The 12,481-nt window shown below is 33.8% G+C and overlaps 2 protein-coding genes across 8 annotated transcripts in view; one reads left to right on the top strand and one right to left on the bottom strand.

Annotated features, from left to right (window-relative positions):
* Positions 1–12,481, top strand: part of LOC105202310 (E3 ubiquitin-protein ligase CBL) — a 31,657-nt gene that overhangs the window by 15,474 nt on the left and 3,702 nt on the right. For 2 of the 5 annotated variants that reach the window (XM_011170868.3, XM_011170792.3), the window contains exons 2-6: positions 6,173–6,319; positions 6,448–6,720; positions 6,811–7,045; positions 7,575–7,739; positions 11,526–11,802. In XM_011170868.3, the coding sequence (XP_011169170.1) occupies positions 6,173–6,319; positions 6,448–6,720; positions 6,811–7,045; positions 7,575–7,739; positions 11,526–11,802 (1,097 nt within the window). The remainder of the gene's footprint in view (positions 1–6,172; positions 6,320–6,447; positions 6,721–6,810; positions 7,046–7,574; positions 7,740–11,525; positions 11,803–12,481) is intronic. The other 3 variants (XM_011170951.3, XM_011171098.3, XM_011171033.3) reach the window with 3 other exon arrangements.
* Positions 435–4,879, bottom strand: LOC105202171 (probable phospholipid hydroperoxide glutathione peroxidase). Of its 3 annotated transcripts, none has more exons than XM_011170597.3 (6): positions 4,734–4,866; positions 2,627–2,718; positions 1,797–1,896; positions 1,609–1,718; positions 1,437–1,528; positions 435–1,245 (listed from the first exon to the last, which is right to left on the bottom strand). In XM_011170597.3, exons 2-6 carry the CDS (start codon positions 2,685–2,687, stop codon positions 1,030–1,032), a joined length of 579 nt encoding a protein of 192 aa, XP_011168899.2. In that variant the 5' UTR covers positions 2,688–2,718; positions 4,734–4,866; the 3' UTR covers positions 435–1,029. The 3 variants fall into 3 exon arrangements, with proteins under 3 accessions (XP_011168899.2, XP_025986146.2, XP_011168979.2); XM_026130361.2 differs by having other exon boundaries at positions 2,627–2,712; positions 4,734–4,830; XM_011170677.3 differs by lacking the exon at positions 2,627–2,718 and having other exon boundaries at positions 4,734–4,879.

Genomic DNA, 12,481 nt, shown 5'->3' with positions numbered 1-12,481 from the left:
TAATGTGAGTGCGAGCCAACGATTGTTCCGTGCTAACAAAGTGCGATTTGTATCGAAGCTGCGCTTTCCTTCCTAGGTCGCAAATCGTATATCCTAATTTAGATATCTACTCTCTAAATTTGAATTGATGAAATCTTATTAATTTGCAGTGCTATACGTATAATTATTATATGATCATCAATGATTATTCATCGTCTTAGAAGGGTCTCTCACTGAACGGAATCAGTGTATTATTATAGTCAGACAGTGTATATATCAGTAATTCATATAGCTATAAGAATATATTCATGTAGCAATGAAATCAGACTATTCACTGTCTTTCAGTGAATAATACACCGACTCCGATTTAGAGAGTAACCCATTTCTGCAATTATATTTCTCGAAATATAGCTCGTGGTTCGCAAAGATCGTATTTGGGATCTTGAATAAGCGTGTTCTGTCATTAAACAAATTTTTATTTACATGTCTCTTACATTATTCGTAAGGAAATGTTATGTTACAACAAGATATTTCTAGTTTAAGCGTAATTGTGTGATATAGCTTAGTATCTTTATGCAACACGATGCTACACATGTTCAAATTGTAATTTTACTAGTACGAATTAGTACAGATATTAATTAATATTAATTGTTGTAGAATGTAAAACGAAGAGGCCAAATTAATATCAGTGATAATTTAAGTAACGTATATAGAAGCAAAGCTAATAAAATTTATTTTAAATAAAACTTACGGATATCTAAATGAAAATGAGGAATGTGTAATTACATAATATTGATTTCTAGTTATTTAAGCAATGATTATATTCCGTTATACTATGAAATATAAAGTATATGCTAAAAAAAATAAAAAGTTGTTTGTTGTAACATAATAAAAACGAAGGAAAAAATATTTTTATATATTAAATATACGTGTGCGAAGTTATCGCAAAATCTACAATATCCATATTCGTACACTATGTATAGATTTCAAGATTTATTCGCATAAATTGCAAGAAATATTCGTCATAAATATTATATGAAAAGAAATGACTTAAAAATATTTTTCGAGATGAACCTTTAGGTCGCTGGGATTCACATTAGGGCCGTGACGTTCGACGACCTTGCCCTCTTTATTCACGATGAACTTGGTGAAGTTCCATTTTATAAAGTCACCCAGTATCCCACCTTTCTCTTTCTTCAGATATGCCCAAAGGGGATGTGTATTATCTCCGTTCACGTTGATTTTCTCGAACAAGTCGAATTTTACCTGTGAAAATACCGGAGACAAATATAAGTTTACTTATCAAGGAACATAGACAAATTGTCTCTACGTTTACAAGTTTATCGTTACCATACAAAATAATATTACTATATTAAATTTTCTTTTTCTGTCGTCTAGAATAAAATGTGATATTTTTTAGCCAAATACATTCGCGAGAGATCGTAAAAAAATATTACTTTATGGCGATCGGCAAAACTGCAAATCTCCTCGCTGTCTCCCGGTTCTTGCCCATTGAATTGGTTACAGGGGAACGCTAGAATTCGTAATCCTGCCGAATAACAAAAGAGGCTTATTTAATACCGTTGTTTCGCTGCATAGCTTTTGATTTTCCCGTGGGGTGAGAATTACCTTTGGATTCGGCATACTCGTCGTACAGTTCGTTCAGTTCTTTGTAATTCGTCGCCGTGAGACCGCATTTCGAGGCAACGTTCACGATCAAGCACACGTGGTCTTTATATCTGAATCAACATGAGATGATATTACATCTTTTCCACAACGTGACATTACGCGCGACTCACAATCGGGTTTATGCTTACTTAGACAAAGGGACTTCCTCTCCTCTGATGGAGTTCGCTGTGAAGTCATAAATCGACGTGGCCGATTTGTAGTCCTTGTTTCCGCTCATCGCTGCTACAACTGCAATTGTGAGTTGAAACATTTTCAATGTGGCAAATAGATATCAGCGTTGCACCTCGCGAGTGACAGATAATTTATTTTGAAGATGTTAATTCGATTACCATATTTTTAAATGTTTTCACAATTTGACGTTAATTTATTTTCTACATCTATATTAGCCGTATAACTCGCATTTTTTAAAAGGATAGTACATTGTTTTAATTTTCTTTATGTAAATGGAATAAATAATTATATTTAAACTTTGTAAGTTTTCAAGGAACTGGTTAAACTAGTTAATTGAAGAGAACATTAAAATGCTATTTGTAATCATGTTAAAAAATGTTTTGATAAAACAGTAATTATCATGCTTTTAGTATGCATTATTTTACTGTTTAAAAATCGCCTTTGATATCGCAATTTATTTTTATGCCGAAACATCGCAAACAAGTACAATGAAGCGATATCTGATAAAATAAAATAAAAATTTGGTAATATTTTTAATTATCAACACGATTTATCTAGATGAAAAATGATACGTGCAATATTAAGAGCGCATTTCAATCTATTACCGTATAATTAGTATTATAAAGCATTTGAAAAATCTTTCCATCTCTCAAGCTCATTCCTAATAATTTTGTACAAAGAGACGATAATTATTTATAATCAACAGATTAATGTTCGCCGGGGATTAGTTAAAGGGGAAATGATGTAATGATGAGGGGAGGGGGAGAGCAATTATCAAATTACGTGCCTGCAAAATTTCGGGCTAAGTACACGAATCCGGTGGGTAGCATGAATTTTATAATGCGCATTTCCGGTGTGACGGGGCTCTGGCTCCTGAAACTGTCGATACAGGAAAGAAGGGGGAGAAGGGATAATATTACGAGTTCAATCCCCCTTTAATAAAAAGAATTCGTCAACTTTATCTCGCTACTTATTCACAATTTTCTCACGATTGTTCTGTCCCCTCGAGAGGACTTGTAGGAAAATATTAGAGTTGATAGCATTTATTGGACACGAATTTATGTATTTATTGAATTATATTATAAAAACGTCAGTGCAAAAAAGACAGCACAAAATTCATAAAGGTTATTATTTACGTCGCATGCACGACTGTTTCTTTTTTTAATTATTAAATTAAATTAATATAACGCTGTAGAATGTAAAATGATAAAATTTGCAAATAATACGACAAATTCGAGCTATACTAGTTTATTACTTATATTTCTATTTTATTTCCAGAACAAATAAGCTTCATACGAAATAGAAAACAATTGTCATTAAAAATACACAAATATAAGAATTCGCATTGCAAGAGGTATGAGATTTATATACATTAATTGTAAACGTGCGCTTACAAAGATAAATAAAAGGAAAAATATCGCGTATCTTTGTATAGATACATTGTTAAAATAAATGGATAATATTTGACTCTGCTAACGATCTTTCGTGTCCGACAATTGAGCGAAATAATTCGTACAATTCGTAATGACCGGGTTTGGAAATTGCGTAAAACTATCGTGATATATAAGCAAATCGTAAAACGGCACGATTACGTTCGGACGGATGTATGAGTTGCCATTGAAACAAGATGACTGTGCAATTCCGCTGTGTAAAAAAAGAATAAATTGATGAACGTTGAATATATATATATATTGGACACTTGTCATTTGAATTTACAATGAAAATTTATGATAGCTGTATATTTAGATTCAAAGAAAGAACTTTTATCTCTTCGAATATTTAATATCGAGATCAAGCCATTAAAATATTTTGCTTTTTTTTTAATAAAAATCGAAATTAACAATGGATTTTATTCGATTGCAAAGTGGCAGAAGTCATTGACTAACCGATGTTTTTTTTTTTTTTAGAAATTAATCGAGTGCCTGATATTTTTAAATTCAATTATAAAGTAAACATATAAATTTATTCATCTGTTTTAAACCGAGGCACGATTTCCTGTCAAAATAAAAATTTCTTGTTTTTAACTCTGTTTCTTTATTTCTCTCGTTCATTGTTTATCTAAGCTCTTAGGGCGAATTCGATCAAACTTCAGGTAACTTTATCGATGATTTAAAAAAATGACAGTATTTTGTTAATGAGAATAGAATTGCTTGCTTGTAATTTAGTTTGACACAAGAGAGATTAGATTAAAAACGGCGAATTATATAGTTAGAACTTTTGTTGTGACCTGGTGAAGTAATCACCCCAATTAAATTAGCCAAAACTTTGATCAAACTCACCTTCAAACTTTATTAATTTAATATTAATTAGTTAAATAGGAAATTATTGACTTCAGCTATAGAAAGAATTAATAAATTATTATTTACGTTTTTTGAAATATTATTCATAGCGAAAAGTCGTTTCTTTGAAATCGTAATTAATAAAATTAATTTATCGATTTTAATTTTTTTAACATAACCCATCCCTCCCCCTCCCCCGTCTTCGATATTCGGATTAATGGTATCGACGTCACGCGTCATACGCAATCAGACGCAGAATGTCGCGATCAGTAGCCATCTATCGTGCGCCGGTCCAACCTTGCGAAGATGATAAGCTGGATGCTTCTAATGAGGAATCTACGTCTAAATGCCATGGCATACAAAAAAACTTGAACAGTAAAAATTTGGGCAGTAAAGCAATCATAGTTGAAAATATAGGCCACAACGTAAACAGTAGCAGTTTCAACATGTTGATTTTTTTACTGCGTACATCTACTGCTCCAGTTTCTTTGTGCGTCATAGCCTTAACCTTGCGCCACTATGATGTTACTACGTGTTATTTCCTTCATGATTCGTTAAAACGTATTATCGCGTCGATTAAACCTCCTATGCTAAGATGGATGAGTTATCACTTACCGCTGAGAAACTGATTAAAAACTGAAACGAACGCCAAGAGTGTTACACAAACCGACTGTTGGGAGCTGTCGTTTCGTACTGAGCAGTCATGCCGAACGTGCGGCTTTTTATGCGCATGTGCCCAAATCCGCGAGTGCCTGGATGTCAGGGGCGGATCGAGGCATTTCGGGACCTTGTGCCTATTTTTATTAATATAGATTAACTTTGATCGCGATTTAAAAAATTTGCTTTTACTCTTTTTTTTTTATTTCTTAACATTAAAGAAAGGTATAAAGTTAGTTAAACCGAGATTAAAGCTAATCTACGTTGATTGAAATTGATATTAGAGCGACTCGATCAAATTCCTATTAACTTTGTCGGTGATTAAATTATACTTAATCAACGTGGACAGAATTAATTTTCAAAGTATATAGAAAAAAATTAAATTTGAAAGAATAAATCTTTTAAGACTTTCGACGAATTTGAATCAACCAAACTTTTGATTGTTTGATAGATGAAAAAAAAAAAGATTAAAAGTTCTGACAAATTATATAGTTGGAAACATTACTGTAAGTTGCGCAAATTTAACTAATCCTTTAAGTAATTGGAATTAATACTGGATTAAGCGAATTGGAGTTTGATCAAGGTCATTTTTGAAAGCGATATGATAATAAGTTGAAAATAAATGTACAATATAAACATCTCGTACAATGTACAATGTAAATATCTCATTTGCGATATTAAATTTAACACCAGATTCTGTGACGAATTTCGAAACGAAAATGTCAATGTAGAATTATTATTTATTGTAAATTTATTAATTTTAATGTTACATATATCTTGTGCACTTCAAAATTATAATTCTTTGAAAATAAAATGTATATGAAATTACTCCGATAGTACAAGAGATTTTTTATATTTATATATTCTATAATTATAAGTTGACGCAAAGTATTTTTTTTTCACGAAGACTTGTATTAAATAAAACAAAGAAAACAATTTTTTAAGATGAAGAAAGTAAAAAGAACTTGTTACTTTCTTTTAATATAAATCTATTTCGATTTTTTTGAGATTTTGTTTCTAATTTTATTTAATAAATGTGACAAATGATAATGAACAATGATTGAGGCTTAATTTTATAAAATAATCTGTATACAGTGGTAATAGATGCTTTTTGATCTACATCAGGTCATTTTTAGTATAATGTAATATATATATAAAATGATAATACTAGTTAATTAACAATAAATATATACATAAACGGTCACAATTAGTTAAAAATTAAATTCATTCGCAATATTATTTGATATTATTTTTAAATATAACAAATCTTTGCAGCAACTTAATATGTACGTAAAACTAATCTGGAGTAAAGAAGTAATACATTGCAATTGACGATTGAACAGATTTATCTGTAAGAAAGAAGAATGATTTTTTATATTTTATTAATCTGTTTTTAGTACATTGGTACCGTGGAAGGTATTCAGACACGAACTGAATCAGGTTCATCCGATCAGCTCGGGACTGCAAGCGATGGCACTGAAATCCACGATAGATTTGACGTGCAACGATTATATATCCAACTTTGAATTCGACGTATTTACAAGGTAAGCATCAAGAATTTATAGACAATTAGTTAGCTCTATAGCTCTAGAGCTTGAAATAATTCCGGGAAATACACGTACAAGTTTTGTGTACATCTTGAACGTATATACAATATTATGTGACTTTGAAGGCTATTTCAACCGTGGTCGACTCTCCTGCGCAACTGGAAAATTCTGGCTGTGACGCATCCTGGCTACGTGGCTTTCCTTACGTACGACGAGGTGAAAGCCCGTTTGCAAAAATATTGCATTACCAAGCCTGGAAGCTATGTATTTCGGTTAAGTTGCACGAGGCTGGGACAATGGGCAATTGGTTACGTCACGTCTGACGGTGATATTCTACAAACTATACCGCACAATAAGAGTCTATGCCAAGCGTTACTGGACGGCTACCGGGAAGGCTTGTGAGTATACCGTTGGGTCCCACGGCTAAATTATGCCGTTCACCTGTCCAGGTTTACATCCATAAAGATTTCACGAATACATATTCGAAGATCGATTTGCAGCTACTTGTATCCGGACGGCCGAAATATAAATCCGGACTTGACATGGGCGGTGCAGCCAACGCCGGAGGAGCATATCAAAGTGACGGCGGAACAGTACGAATTATATTGCGAGATGGGTAGCACATTCCAACTGTGTAAGATTTGCGCCGAGCATGACAAGGATGTAAGGATAGAACCCTGCGGCCACCTTCTCTGTACTCCATGCCTCACAGCTTGGCAGGTAGCAGTATATAATCTTTTATCAGCGTTCTGTTGACTTCTCAGCGATCGATAAATGTACACAGAAATACACTGCCAAGAAAAGCGATTACTCAATTTACTCTTCTTTTCTGCTAGTAAATAACTTTGTCACTGACAAAGAATATTTTCTTGATATTTGTTTTAAAATATTTATCACAAATTTTAGAAAAGCTATACTTTTACTATCATATATTTTAAAAAAGAATTATTTATATTTTTTTGAAGAATATTATAAAATTGTATCGAAGAAAAGTCAGAATCATAAGCAAATTGACTGATTGAATAATCGTTTTTTCCTAGCGTGAGAATGATATTTTTCTGTATTTTTACCGGGTATAAGTAATAATTTAGTTTGACTCAGCTTTACACTTGAGTGTATGACTCAGCTTTACACTCGAGTGTATGGCACACATTGCGATAAAAATATCTCCTATTATTTCATGACGATAGAAAGATTTTTTACAAAGACACATACGTGCATTAATGTTATGGCTGATAATGGCTGTTTGCAGGATTCCGAAGGACAGGGTTGTCCGTTTTGTCGAGCTGAAATTAAAGGCACCGAGCAGATCGTCGTAGATCCGTTCGACCCGCGAAGAACGCACAGACCCGGGGCGCATTCGGCGTCTGCTAGTAACGCATCGACCCCCACGCGGGATCTCGACCCCGACACCGAGGTATCCGACTAGGAATAGCATCCACCTTCATTATTAAATGTGTTCTATGTATAACAACATCCCTCCCCCTCGCAGAGAGTATGCCTCATTTTCGAGAATGCCTCATACATTTCACACGAGATCTCGCGGTTTATCCTTATGGTCGTGTACACGTGTATACGTGTCATTTCGTACGTCCATCGTCACGACTGTACGCCGTACTTCGTGGCAGGTACGCGGTAGTAATTTTAGGCATGTAACGTATCAGTGAAGCTACTTGCATCGATCTACTTCCGGGACCAAGAAGGGACCAAATTGGCGCAAGGATATGTACTTCTAGAATTCGTTGTCTTTCCTTCCTTTTTTTATGTGTTTGCAAGATTATCAGATGAGCCGGCGGGAGTGCAATCGTTCAATCGTTAGCCAACCGATCAACCTTATTTATCGCGCATTTGTCGCAACTAACACGTTTTGAGATTGTCTATAATTTCATAATTACAAATTTCATCAATTACGCGGGGGCTCTCAGGTAAGATTCGCTTTTCTTGCATCTCATGGAAGCTGTAAGCCGGCGGCTTATTGTATGGCCCATTTTCGCTGTCATTTACGACTACGCATACGCAATCATAGCTTCCAAATAATTCTACTTAACATACGATTGAAATTTGATAAGGAATTATCAGAATTTATAAATACGCGTGCTATATAATACGTTTTATTAGCGAAGAAAAATGTATTGGGTACTATCGTTTTTTGCATCTAGCCATAAAATGGGTTCATCACATTTACTTACGTCGCAAAAATTCTCCAGTTCATAAAATTCATAATGCATGTGCATATGCGTATTTTAAAAACGCTCTTTTTTTTAAGTATGTGCATACAGATGATGCCTGATAAATCTTTGTGTATATTATTTATGCATAAGTTTATATAATCTATAAACGATTGTACATGGCTGATACATAAATCAACATACACGAAGTACAAAAAAAGAATGAATTCCGTGAACAAAAAAAATTTGAATTACAATTACACTATCAAAGTTGCATTTGTAATTTTTACCTGCTCGATAAATTGCAAGATGGATAAGCACGATATTTAAAAACAGTGTTTTTTCGAGAATTGAGAATGATTAAGCGACGAACTCGATATTACTTGCAGACTGCTCAAAACTTGTACATAATGTAATTAACGATACCGTTGTCTCAACGGTTAACGATCTACTACAATCTATTTTGAATTGCATATCGAATTGTTTACATCAGTGTCTAGAATTTGCAGTTTTGGACTTGAAATTGAAATGTGATAGGTATGAATATCGGCACATTTCAATCTCAAGCTTAAAATTAAAAAAAAATCCTAGACTGACGTACATTATTTGTCTTATCATTGATCAAGTAAGCAAGATCTATTTTACCATTTATTATCGTATTTTCAAGTGCTACGATAACGAATGATTGTGTTATCGAGAACAAAACAACTCTATGACTCAAATATTAAAATTACAAAGGAAAAGATATACGTACTGTTAAGCCTTTAAATATAGCTTTAAGCGTTCACGATAAGGGACAAAAGAAAAAAAAATAATGTACGATGATCGAGCAAAGTAGCATGCACTGAACAGCGGACTCGAAAGAACCGTTTCGCCATCGTTATATATCCTGTTAGAATGTATTGTGTACCTGCTGGCGGTAGGCACGAATGTAATGTCATGTTAACGTCATCATTACTACGGAAACGTTTCGCGTTTCCAACGTTATTACATATTATTTCCTTACGTTAAAATATTAATTTATTATTTATTCCGTATACTGTACCGAAAAAGGAACAAAAAGAAATAGAAAGAAAAAAAAGTTCAAACGATTTCGATATACGCCAGTCGTCGCGCGCTGAATCAAATGCTGTGGTATTACACGTACGTCTTTAATGCAGGAATCTGTAAAGTTTTGTAACGCATAATGCATGCAACCAAGCCCGTTGCGGGGTAAGCAAGGAATCGAATTCGATTCTCTAGCACAATTGTCGTCGAATTGTCAATTTAGACTTCGTTAAGCTTCACCCGGCTATTTCAGATCGTATTACGATCATGTAGGGCGCGTTCGCGCTTTAGTTATTAGCGATTCGACGAGGAGTGCTCGCTGTTTATTGCGGAGTCTTCTTGTATGTGCGCCGCGCGTAAGATCGGACCAATTCTCGTAAACGTAACTTTAGCGTACGATCGCCGAGTAGCGTACTATTCATTGTAAAATACTAGGGACTTGAGAATAATTTTTTTTTATAATAAAATTGTATTGCCATTTACTTCGAGTTACTTCTGCACTCCGTGTATGCGCCACGCAAATATCCCTTACGCTAGACTCTCTAATTTTGTTATTGGGCGATCCCGCATCACAGGTTGTTTCTTCAACAAGAGGGAGAACTCTCGGGACGAGAGAACGGCGATTTTATTATATTATCGTTCGCATGATCGTTTACTTTTATTTCATAATGTTATCCACACACATTGGGGTCACATTGCTCTACTACCCGCTGCATGATCCAAACTAATCGGTAATGTACATGTCTGACGCGGGGAGGAAGTCACACGGCAGTCGTGCAGTCACAGGTAAGTTAACAACATTGCATTATGATCGTTTGCTTCTACGCTTTGTAATTACGCTCGTATTTTCTTTTGATCGTGACGTTACTCGCATTTGATTCACGACGGTTGCATCGAGTGGAAGAGAAGATTGACGGCACTGAACGGCGTTTCCGCTTCGCGGTGAAATAGCTTTTTCTCTCGCGCAATAATGACACGTAACAGAGAAGCCACTTGTCGTTGAAGTACGAAATGATTCTTGCTATTTAGAGTGTTTTGATGATTACACGAGATTATTGATTGTTGCACCGTATCGCGCAACAACTTAAGAGATCTTGTTTATATCTTCGTAGATCATCATAGCAGCATTTATACAACTTTTCTTTTTTGCAAGTGGATCAGTTTTTTTCGTAAAAAAAAAAAGAAATATATCAACGATTTAAACGCCAAGATTTTATAAAAGTTCAAAGCATAAAATAGTTGACAGACCGACAGCTTCAAGGCAGCGGACGATTCATCGCTTTATTTGCTTCGAGGAGCTCTTCAGGAAGATTTAACTGCAGGAAGTCATCTCGCAGAGAATAATCGCATACTCCCTCTATTGGAAGTAAAATAGGTGGTATAATTATCATTTCTCGCGGAATCTCCATATGATCATAATCATCATGCTTGTTCTTTCACAACTCTCCATATAATGTATCTTCTTATTTAGAGTGAAACATCTAATCTAAAACGTTGCTGGAAGAGTTAAAGCTTCGTATGCTAAGATGATTTAAAACGACAATAGAGGTAATGCTATCACAAGAGACTTGAAAACCATTTGTGTATGGAAATAAATTATAAGTGAATCTTATTGTCATGTAGATTTGAGATATTTGTAAATTTTTTTTATTCTTGTTACAAAAGTCAGTTCCGTCTTACCAGAAATTTTATCCTATATTTTGATATATAAGATGAAGCATGCAACTTTTCAATTATTTGTGTTGATAGTGGAATGATTTAAATTTCTGTTGCCTTTGATAATTTTATTCAGATATATTTGTAAGATGATAATACGTCAATTATAGCATATTAAAATTATTATGTAACAACTTTAAATCATTCCATTTATAATAGAGAATTGTCAAGTTACTAAATTCAATCTTTGTATATTATAAACATAAGTACTTTCTCATCCACGTAACGGAATTCAGCATTAATCGGGTTTCTTCCTATTGTCAATGTTTTAGGATATAATGGAGTTGTGCAATGGCAATTGTGGTCTCATATGTCACGATGACTCAGATGAGGAAGATGATTCTAGTCCTACGAATTCGCCAGTGCCACCGCGGAGGATCGTTCCGAGTCCGCCTTTACCACCTAGGAGACCCTCACCATCGCCCACACCGAACAATCACCTCAGGAACGGACGTCATCTGACAGTTCCGAAGGAAAATGCGCCGCCACCGCCGTCATCGGTTACAGTAATATTAAATTATACCGACAACACTCAGCAAAATAATAAAGGTATGGAGGAGTTTTTAGTATCCCATCTGTGCATATCGTGTAAAAACAAAGGGTCGCGAAAAAAATAAATGATATATAAATCCTAAATAATATGGTTTTAGATATATAGGTATAATTTTTTTTGCTAAATCAAAGTATTTTTCTCAACAAATGTAAATTTTGCTAAATGAACGTTTCAATTTATAATAATTCAAGACTCATGCCCTATTTTTTTAAAGAAAGTAATTGTTTTAATGACAACATCTTAAATATTGAAAATTCGATTTTAAATGCTTTTTTAAATATATATATGTTATATTATTACATAATTATATTTAATTTTATATAAATATTGAAAATTCGATTTTAAATGCTTTTTTAAATATATATATGTTATATTATTACATAATTATATTTAATTTTATATAAATTTCTAAGGAGACTTGTTACAATGTTTCATTAAAATCTTTTAATCTATCTTGTTACTAAAATTAATCTTTTATTTAAAAAAGCAGGATCGAATTTTCAATGTTCGAGATAGTGTTATGTATAGTAATTGGACTATGTACTCTAATGCAAGTTATTTTATGCGGTAATATATGCAGCTCTCATCTCTACAATTCTCAAAAAGTGTACAGATGAGTGTTATAGCTAGTTTGTTGCAACATAAGCACAAATCGTGACGCCGCGCAAAGACGCG

The sequence above is a fragment of the Solenopsis invicta genome, chromosome 7 (assembly GCF_016802725.1).
Source record: "Solenopsis invicta isolate M01_SB chromosome 7, UNIL_Sinv_3.0, whole genome shotgun sequence".
Classification (NCBI taxonomy): domain Eukaryota; kingdom Metazoa; phylum Arthropoda; class Insecta; order Hymenoptera; family Formicidae; genus Solenopsis; species Solenopsis invicta.
Note: the sequence above shows the minus strand (reverse complement) of the source record. Positions and strands in the feature narration are given on the sequence as shown.

Excerpts from the sequence above, each read along its gene's own strand:
- LOC105202171 (XM_011170597.3), bottom strand. The coding sequence starts at position 2,687 with ATGCGCATTATAAAATTCATGCTACCCACCGGATTCGTGTACTTAGCC. Across the intron at positions 1,529-1,608 it reads CGAGTATGCCGAATCCAAAG|GATTACGAATTCTAGCGTTC; the intron begins GTAATTCTCACC and ends GTTATTCGGCAG. Across the intron at positions 1,246-1,436 it reads GTTTTGCCGATCGCCATAAA|GTAAAATTCGACTTGTTCGA; the intron begins GTAATATTTTTT and ends GTATTTTCACAG.